Consider the following 10325-nt stretch of genomic DNA (forward strand, 5'->3'; position numbering starts at 1 on the left):
AGCACCTTAGGAGTAAATGTCAGTTGGCTTTTCATGGCCGATCATTCAGAGTTAGAGACAGCAGGTGCGGTAGAGAGAGAGTCCAAAACAGCAGGTCCAGTTCAAGGTAGCACGTCCAGTGAACAGGTCAGGATTCCATAGCCGCAGGCAGAACAGTTGAAACTGCAGCAGCATGACCAAGTGGACTGGGGACAGCAAGGAGTCATCAGGCCAGGTAGTCCTGAGGCATGATCCTAGGGCTCAGGTCCTCCGAGAGAAGAGAGAGAGAAAGAGAGAGAAAGAGAGAGAGAGAATTAGAGGGAGCATGCTTAAATTCACACAGGACACCGAATAAGACAGCCCCCCGACACATAAACTATTGCAGCATAATCTGGACCCCTATAGCAAAATCTGTTCCCCTTCAAATCAGCCAGGCTAGACAATCTGGACCCTCTCTTTCTAAAATTATCCGCCAAAATTGTTGCAAACCCTATTACTAGCCTGTTCAACCTCTCTTTCGTATCGTCTGAGATCCCCAAAGATTGGAAAGCTGCCGCGGTCATCCCCCTCTTCAAAGGAGGAGACACTCTAGACCCAAACTTCTACAGACCTATATCTATCCTACCCTGCCTTTCTAAGGTCTTCGAAAGCCAAGTTAACAAACTGATCACCAACCATTTCGAATCCCATCGTACCTTCTCCGCTGTGCAATCCGGTTTCCGAGCTGGTCACGGGTGCACCTCAGCCACGCTCAAGGTCCTAAATGATATACTAACCACCATTGATAAAAGATTGTACTGTGCAGCTGTCTTCATCGACCTGGCCAAGGCTTTTGACTCTGTCAATCACCGCATTCTTATCGGCAGACTCAACAGCCTTGGTTTCTCAAATGACTGCCTCGCCTGGTTCACCAACTACTTCTCAGACAGAGTTCAGTGTGTCAAATCGGAGGGCCTGTTCCGGACTTCTGACAGTCTCTATGGGGGTGCCACAGGGTTCAATCCTCGGGCCAACTCTTTTCTCTGTATACATCAATGATGTCGCTCTTGCTGCTGGTGATTCTCTGACCCACCTCTACGCGGACGATACCACTCTGTATACTTCTGGCCCTTTTTTGGACACTGTGTTAACTAACCTCCAGACGTGCTTCAATGCCATACAACACTCCTTCCGTGGCCTCCAACTGCTCTTAAATGCCAATCAAACTAATTGCATGCTCATCAACCGATCGCTGCCCACACCTGCCCGCCCATCCAGCATCACTACTCTGGACGGTTCCGACTTAGAATATGTGGACAATTACAAATACCTAGGTGTCTGGTTAGACTGTAAACTCTCCTTCCAGACTCACATTAAGCATCTCCAATCAAAAATTAAATCTAGAATCAGCTTCCTATTTCGTAACAAAGCATCCTTCACTCATGCTGCAAAACATACCCTCGTAAAACTGACTATCCTACCGATCCTCGACTTCGGCGATGTCATTTACAAAATAGCCTCCAACACTCTACTCAGCAAATTGGATGCAGTCTATCACAGTGCCATCCGTTTCGTCACCAAAGCCCCATATACTACCCACCACTGCGACCTGTATGCTCTCGTTGGCTGGTCCTCGCTTCATACTCGTCGCCAAACCCACTGGCTCCAGGTCATCTATAAGACTTTGCTAGGTAAAGCCCCGCCTTATCTCAGCTCACTGGTCCCCATAGCAGCACCCACCCATAGCACACACTCCAGCAGGTATATTTCACTGGTCACCCCCAAAGCCAATTCCTCCTTCGGCCACCTTTCCTTCCAGTTCTCTGCTGCCAATGACTGGAACAAACTGCAAAAATCACTGAAGCTGGAGACTCATATCTCCCTCACTAGCTTTACACACCAGCTGTCAGAGCAGCTCACAGATCACTGCACCTGTACATAGCCTATCTGTAAATAGCTCATCCAACTACCTCATCCCCATACTGTTATCTATTTTATTTATTTTTGCTCCTTTGCACCCCAGTATCTCTACTTGTAAACTAATCTTCTTCACATCTATCACTCCAGTGTTTAATTGCTATATTGTAATTATTTCACCATTATGGCCTATTTATTGCATTACCTCCATTATCCTACCACATTTGCACACACTGTATATAGACTTTTTCTACTGTATTATTGACAGTATGTTTGTTTATTCCATGTGTAACTCTGTGTTGTTGTTTGTGTCACTGCTTTGCTTTATCTTGGCCAGGTCGCAGTTGTAAATGAGAACTTGTTCTCAACTAGCCTACCTGGTTAAATAAAGGTGAAGAAAATTCTAAATAAAAAAAAATACTGGAGTCTGGAAAAGGTGGAACGATCACCTTATCCTCATCCTTTCACTGGTCCTATCGTGTTAGCATGACAACATTGACAACAATGTTGACAACAAGGCCTCCGGACGTGAGCTCACTTATTGTGAAGTGTGTGGGATGGGTCATACATGTAGTATGCACCTTGGGTGGGCTGACACCTTTCTCTTATAACCAGGTATTTGGGACAAAAGAGGACTGGGAGGTATTAGACTGTACATAGAAGAGTGTATGGAGGTATAGCCATGTTCTACTGAGAAAAATGGGCCAAAATCAGGATTTAGAAAGACTGAGTCAGAGACCAAATGCAGTATTAGCAGTAGGCTTATTGGGCTGTGTGATTTTGTACATTTTGTGTGTTACTGAATAAATATGTATACACATGACCTTTGCTCCCTTGTACTTCCTGCTTCTGTTATTTTTCTGCTACCACAAGCAGCCTCTCATCTGTGTCTTTCCACATTGTCTGTGTTCTTATCTAGGCTCTTGGATTAGCCCCCTAAGGTCGATGTCCATGACCCCGGGGACATCTAATTAGCATAATAAAATAATCCCGATAAAAATTCATCAATTTAAGATAGACATAGAGTATCTTTTTTGTTGTTGCATTGGATGCATCTGAAAGGTGACAGAGCTAGTGCAGTGTTTGTCAGACCATGAGACATCCTGAAAATCGGTCTGCTCACAAAATCGTCTGTAGAGTCCATACGTTTTGGCCTAATATTACCCCTCTGTGTAAAGGTGAGACAATCACAAACACATACACATGGGTTGTTTTGCTCTAGGACGCCCACATGCCTCACCAGACTCATCTGAAGGTCCCCTGGTACCAGTTGAAAAAATGTATGTAAGTATAGCGCATTCGGAAAGTATTTAGACCCCTTGACTTTTTCCACATTTTGTTACGTTACAGCCTTATTCTAAAATTGATTAAATTGGTTAAATACATGTCCCAAAAAATAAATGTTTGGGCTCCCGAGTGGCACAGTGGTCTAAGGCACTGCATCTCAGTGCTAGAGGAGTCACTACAGACACTCTGGTTTGAATCCAGGCTGTATCACAACTGGCCGTGATTTGGAGTCCTATAGGGCGGCGCACAACTGGCCAAGCGTCGTCTGGGTTTGGCTGGTGTAGGCCGTCATTGTTAATAAGAATTTGTTCTTAACTGACTTGCCTAGTTAAATCAAGATTACAAAAATAAAAATACTGATCTTTATTATATCTCTCAAATATAGGACAGACACTTCAGAAAAAACTTCCATTTGATTTTTGGGGGACTATCTGTTGTTCCGTGTAGTGAATCTGTTATTCAATGCATTTCAACAAATCATTTTTTCATATTTGTTTTCGATACCTCAAGGGGTTTTAAAATTCTAAATCAAATAGCAAACTGATCATTGGTAAGACCTTAAAACAATTCCATATAGCTGCTCCACCAAATGAGGCTGTTTTTGACAAGGACCTGGAACTCTCCACACCACCCTATTATCAAGTCCTCCCACACACAGTTAAGGGAGGGGCGATACATGCCGTTAAAGTCTCCCAACCCAGAGTATCCACAAACCAGATATGTAAAACACAGGCTTCTTTGGTCTAATCTCCCAAATGAAGAGCTTACTAAACAGTGAACATCCTCCCATTCATCATTTGGAGTCACAATTCTCTCCAGGCCACAACTGCTGCCCCCACTCTAGACCTCTTCCGAATGGTTCAGCAAAGGTTATTGTTCAGACAATTCAAATGCCAATGTGACAAAATCTGCAACAATATAAACAGAACATGTAAGAGTCTCAAGAGGTCTTTATGATTTTGCTGTTGCATCCAGATCCAAATCAAATCAAATCAAATGTAATTTGTCACATACAACAGGTGTAGACCTTACAGTGAAATGCTTACTTACAAGCACTTAACCAACAATGAAGTTTTAAGAGAAATACCTAAATTTTCTTTTTAAATAAATAAATGCAACAAATAATTAAAGAGCAGCAGTAAAATAACAATAGCGAGGCAATATACAGGGGGTACCGGTAAAGAGTCGAAGTGCGGAGGCACCGGTTAGTCGAGGTAATTGAGGTGATGTGTGCATGTAGGTAGAGTTATTAAAGTGACTATGCATAGATAATAACAGAGAGTAGCAGCAGCGTAAAAGGGGAGGGCAATGCAAATAGTCTGGGTAGCCATTTGATTAGGTGTTCAGGAGTCTTATGGCTTGGGGGTAGAAGCTGTTTAGAAGCCTCTTGGACTTGGTGCTCCGGTACCGCTTGCCGTGCAGTAGCAGAGAGAACAGTCTATGACTGGGGTGGCTGAAGTCTTGACAATTTTTAGGGTCTTCCTCTGACACCGCCTGGTATAGAGGTCCTGGATGGCAGAAAGCTTGGCCCCACTGATGTACTGGACCGTACGCTCTGTAGTGCCTTGCGATCGGATGCCGAGCAGTTGCCATAACAGGCAGTGTTGCAACCCGTCAGGATGTTCTCGATGGTGCAGCTGTAGAACCCTTTGAGGATCCACCCAGGTGGATGCTCCACATTGACATAGATGAAGTGAGTTTACCCCTACATTATGTAACTTTAGGGTATCTCTAAGACCCAGAAGAAAGAATTGAAAAAATGCATTACATAACTGTAATGCTTCCGATCTAGTTGTGTTTATCATGTGTTGAAATGTGTCTGTGGATAATACATTCAGAGCAACATCTGCATGGAACATCAGCAAAAAGCCTAAAACTCAAAACAAGAAAACAAGCACTTATCAATGTCAGAAAAGGCCAAAACCATTATTTTCAAAGTTCTTTGCATCTTCTTTTACTAGCTCAATTTGGCCTTTGGAATGTAATGTTGCGGGCTAAGACTTCAAACGACAGACTAAAAAGACAGAAAGATGGAGGGGGTTGAGCAAGCATGAAGGACTCATAACTTTTTTCCTTCCTACTCTTCCTGCTGCTGCTTCCCCATCTCGTTTGTCATAGGCTAGGTCTGTAATTTCAGAGGGCAGGGTAGGAGGGGGGGACAAAGTGAGGAGAGGAACAGCATCTTGAGTTTCCCCTTTGCTCTCCGTGCTCTCTCTCTTCACACTGTGTTCCACCATCTTTGCTTCTTCTCATGCTGGGCCTCAATTAACATTCCTTGTCTTAGCCTGTCGAGGCACTATAAATCGCTTGCGCTTCACCTCTTTTCCATGGTCACACTCCCTTCTTCCTCCTGTAATGAAAAAAGAAAGAGAGGAGAGGCGTGATGTGTCTTTGATGAGTTCCAGCATGATCTGCTTTCCCTCCCTCAGATATCCAGTGGCCTCTTAGTTTGAGAACCTTTATTTTCACAACCTCAGCCCTTCTACATCTCTTTGTAGCTCTGTTTTCTCTCTGATATAAAATACTGTTATGAAAAATTCTATATTATTGCATTAAGCATGTGGGATGAGTGTTTAAATAAGCGAAAACCACAGTTGACATTTCAGGAAGAAGCCACCAGTTTGGAACTCTAGAACATCCTTTGATGGCTGAAATTGAGGGTTATAAAACCATAATGTACAGTTGGGGTACTTGGGGTCTCTTCGCTGCAGGCAGTCCCCCTTTGAGGACATTCATTTTAGCCTTTTCAGTACCTCCAAATGTGATGAGAGTCCACACAGGCCTGTCCGCTGAACATTCCCACAGGGAATTCCTCACCAATAACTCCCAATCGGCATCCCTCTGAGGATTCTTCAGTGTGCTTTTGAATGTAACAGGAGCAGCAGGACACCCTAATGTTCAGGCATTAGTCTTAACATTTTTAAACTATAGAGCCCTATAGCCTCGGGGAGGATAAGTACAAAAGTGCAACTTTAATTGCCCTTCCCTTGTGCCGATCCCAGGTTTGAACATACTTCTCCATAGTCACTTATCTTCAGACTGCTTCACATAAATGCAAAATATGGGCACATATCAGATAAATGTCTGACTTTCTTTGGAAGACTAACAATGCAAGGCCATTGTTGGAGAAATTAACTTCTCTTCGCTCTCTCCTATGCATGTACACACAGCTGTACTGTGGATTTTTCACTGCAGTTGCCATGTTTATGATTTAGTGGTAGTTTTTCCAAAACTCATTTATGTGAGCCATTTGTCTACATAAACTAGGATTGTCAACTAATAGTGCAGTTAGAGAACTCTGACTCAAAACATAAAATGAGCATGGTAAGCTTTAGGCTACAGAAGTACAAACAGAAATTTCAACAAAACAATCTGTGTAACGACATTAAATTAATTTGGAAAACTGATTGGATTTGCAAAAGTCATCAATGTAAGGGAGTTGTCTTTTCACCCAATGTTAAACCTAATTCCAATGACAGGGTGATTACATGTTTAATTCACATTAGTTGATAACTCAGCCAAATGGAAATCAAAACTAAACATTGAACTGATGTCTGTGCCCAGTGGGTATTATCCTATGCTGACATCTTGTGACTTCAAGGTGAACTGCAACATATTTCACAACAAGTAGTAACCTGAAGACGCTGCATATTTTCACAAGTAGTAACCTGAAGACGCTGCATATTTCACAACAAGTAGTAACCTGAAAACAATGTTCTGCATAATCAGAGTAACAACTAGATAATACTGTTGGTAATATATCATACAGTAATGTATCTGCAGTGGAACAAGGCATACCAAGACAACGGGCAAAAGCAAGCAAACACAAATCAAGAGTGACGGACCATTTAATGGATCTGTAGATGTTAAACAACCATTTATTTTAGTTTAAAAATGTCCTCATGGAGGAACAGCAAAATACACTGAAAATTATGAAATAAGATTGATCAAAAGACAGTTTAAGATAAATAATTTTGTTTTTGGGGTATTTTCTTGTAAGTTGTATACAAAAATTATAAGTGCCTTCAACATCACCATGAAAGTATTCAGCCTGCAGTCATAGAAATATTTACACCACAAAAACTGAGAATCTGCATCGGTTCACAACTAGCTTCGTCTTTCGGACTGCTTTGTTTTGTCACACAAAACAAAACATGAAGACCCTGAATGGAGACAGTAATAAGGGAAAGTACACAAGAGCACATATTGAGAACATGAGTATTTACAGAATTGGCTCAGGGAGACACTAGTTCAGGGAAAGGAAAGAGAGACCGTTTACACATACATTCCCAGCATTGTTTAAAGTTTTAGTCACATTCGTTGCCTTACGGATTGTATTTACCCTTTACTTATTCAAGTTAAGCATGCTACAGCTGTCATTGAGTAATTTGCTTTTTGACTTTGGGAGCACATATTGGTATCCAGGAGTATTTTCAGAGGAACGGTAGAGGGCAGTGGAGGACACAAGGAGAGAGACAGAAGGACTATGTTCAACAACATCAAATAGAACAGTTTATGGCACTCCATGGAAATGAGGACAGGATTTCACAATGGAGTAGTAGTATGTATGCTGTAACAGGTTGGGCTGATGAAGAAAAAATATAAAAAACTAAGTACAAACAGAGGCTGGTACAGTCTGGTACAGTAGATCTGAGTGACAAATACAAAGTCAAGTATGAAAATAGGTTCTGGGGGTTCATTGAAAAAGAGATTTTGGCACAGAATCAATTCCAATAACAAAAGTTTGTAAATGTCACGCCTAGGAGTTTTGTAGGGGTCCTTGCCAGTTGCCACCCCTCACCACCCCCAAAAGGTTGATAGTGATGAGTTGTCATATAATCCACTTGGCCTCCTTACATACTTTTAATCTTTAAATATTTATAATATTTACAATTTTGCAATTGTCTACGACACCTTGACTTGTAAATAAGACAAACAAAAATAAACAAATTATATATATAGTCACCTGTTGAGGCATTAAGTGCAAACTGTACAACTCAAATAGTACCCTCTGAGGATAGAGTTGACTCTGGAAATGAAGTAGAAGGAAATCAAGTTGGCCGATGGTAGAAGAGTTGAAGCAGTACAGAAGATTGATGAAGCAGACATTATTCCTTTTTCTATTTTTCTCGTGCACAAGTAAAGCTGGTCACTGGCGCATGTCTATTATAATTAGGTAGCATTTTATTCTCTAATCTGTACAAAGATCATGTTTTTTTTCTCAACATAGTGCAATGACTGATTGGATCTGTTCTCTAAGAAAATCCCCAAAGGATGTAAATAAAATCACAATCATTATTTCAATGAGAGTAAAAACATCCCTTAGCAGTCTTTCTCTTTATGTTCCTTCGACTCCTCGAATGCTTTCAAAATCAATACGCAATCCGGTTTACTTCCAACGATTGCAAAAGTGAAATGTATGATCATAGAATTGATCATGAAAACCCCCAATCCACCCTTCCGTATGCTCTCCGTAAAGGCAGGGAGTTGTGGAATCAGAGGTGGAAGGATGACTTAAGGACTTGGTGAAGAGAAGTAAGAGTGAGTGCATGTTTTAAAAACAAAAAAAGAGGTCAAACCCATCCAAACTGAGGCATTTCCAGTTTTCTAACCTGGATGAAAGTCCAAAAAGGCTGGTGTTGGCTTGATTCTGTTGGGTTCTAGAGAATGGAGTTTTTTTTATTGGAGGTATTACACGGAGGCAATGACAATCATGATGTGAGGGGAGATGCTGGAGATACTGTTGAGAAGGTCGGGGGCGAGCCGCGACAGGTGGCTCTCAGAGAAATCACATGGTGGAAAAATCTGCACCACATATGCCGGCTGGTGAAGGAAGAGACAAGACGTGTCAGTTGTGTTTCCAACCTCATTGTTTGAAATCAGTTCAGTACCATACTCCCATCTCCACCTAATATTTACTTGAATACAGAAGGGCCATTACAGGTCCATTTGAAATGGATGCTGATATGGCTTAACAGTCAGAATGCAACACATACCTGATTGGAGCCGGGGTTGGGGACATTGATGATCCCAGCTGCTTGTTTTTGCTGTAGGTAGGTGATGAAGCCTCCTTTCAGGAGAAGGGTCTGACTGAGAACGTCCTCCTGATCCCGTCCACATGGCAGAGCTAGCAGGAGGCAGTAGTCACTCTCCACCTATAAACAACAATCATCAAATCGGTTGTGCTTTCACCTGAAATGTTACTGAAATATTAAGCATGTTTACATTCACAGTTGTAATGAGAACTAGTTGCCTGCAAAGAAAACATTACCTAAGAGTGTCTTAGTTTGGAAACATTCTACAAGAACCGTGATAAAATGCATAATTTCAATGACGGACAACTAGCAACTCACCATCATCCTGCGAGCCACGCCCTCAAGCTGGGACGCTTCCAACCTCATCCTCTGTGCGATGCGGAGCGGGGCCCCTCCCTCCAGTGGCGGCAGTGAACGGTGGGCAAGAACGTTGTTGCCAGAGACAAAGTGGAGCTGCACGGCAGCCGAGTCATTCTTCAGAGCCAGCAGGCCTTGCCATACTATGGGGTATTTCTGCACAAACAAAAGTGTAGCAAAGAAAGATCAGAGAAATATATGACATTTTAAGTATAAGCAATATTATCTGAACTGATTTCTAATTCTAATCTATCCTTACTAATGATGACTGAAAGTCTTCAGGATTGTTTTAATTCCCATGATCAGCCTCCTTACCATTAAAAGCTGCACCATATCGACGGACCGGTATCCTGAGTGCCCCAGTTTACCTTCAGGGTGCAACTGTGAGGAACTTGAGAGGGGTGCTACTGGAGGGCTCGGCATGAAGACTGGTGGGCCCTTCTGCAGAGCTAGCTCTTGCTTGTGGGAGAGAGCCATGGGAGAAGTATAAGAGGGTGAAATGGTGTCCCTCTGCATCCGGGGCATGTGGGATAAGTCCATGGAGGCTGTGTGACGGAGGTGGGAGTTGTCCGATTTGGTTTCACTTCCTCCACCAAGTGACCCAGCAGAGAGTGACTGAGATAGCTTGCCCCTGTGGCTGAGATCATCATCCTGAGGAAACGAATAAGACTTCAGTGCTATCTACATAGAAGTAATGTACTGTAGGAGAGAAACACTAAAATAATAGTCAAAGTCAATCCTAACTGAAAACACTGGCAAAAACACTAAACA

The 10325-nt window shown here is 42.4% G+C and overlaps 1 protein-coding gene across 5 annotated transcripts in view; it reads right to left on the reverse strand.

Moving 5' to 3' along the window:
- Window positions 1–6992: 6992 nt before the first annotated feature.
- The window catches only part of spen (spen family transcriptional repressor), a 48726-nt gene continuing 45393 nt past the window's right edge, over window positions 6993–10325 (reverse strand). For all 5 annotated transcript variants that reach the window (XM_071348272.1, XM_071348274.1, XM_071348273.1 and 2 more), the window contains 4 exons: window positions 9870–10205; window positions 9516–9710; window positions 9159–9317; window positions 6993–8985 (listed from right to left, as the gene is read on the reverse strand). In XM_071348272.1, the coding sequence (XP_071204373.1) occupies window positions 8854–8985; window positions 9159–9317; window positions 9516–9710; window positions 9870–10205 (822 nt within the window). In that variant the 3' untranslated portion in view covers window positions 6993–8853. The remainder of the gene's footprint in view (window positions 8986–9158; window positions 9318–9515; window positions 9711–9869; window positions 10206–10325) is intronic.

Source organism: Salvelinus alpinus, chromosome 17 (assembly GCF_045679555.1).
Source record: "Salvelinus alpinus chromosome 17, SLU_Salpinus.1, whole genome shotgun sequence".
Lineage (NCBI taxonomy): Eukaryota > Metazoa > Chordata > Actinopteri > Salmoniformes > Salmonidae > Salvelinus > Salvelinus alpinus.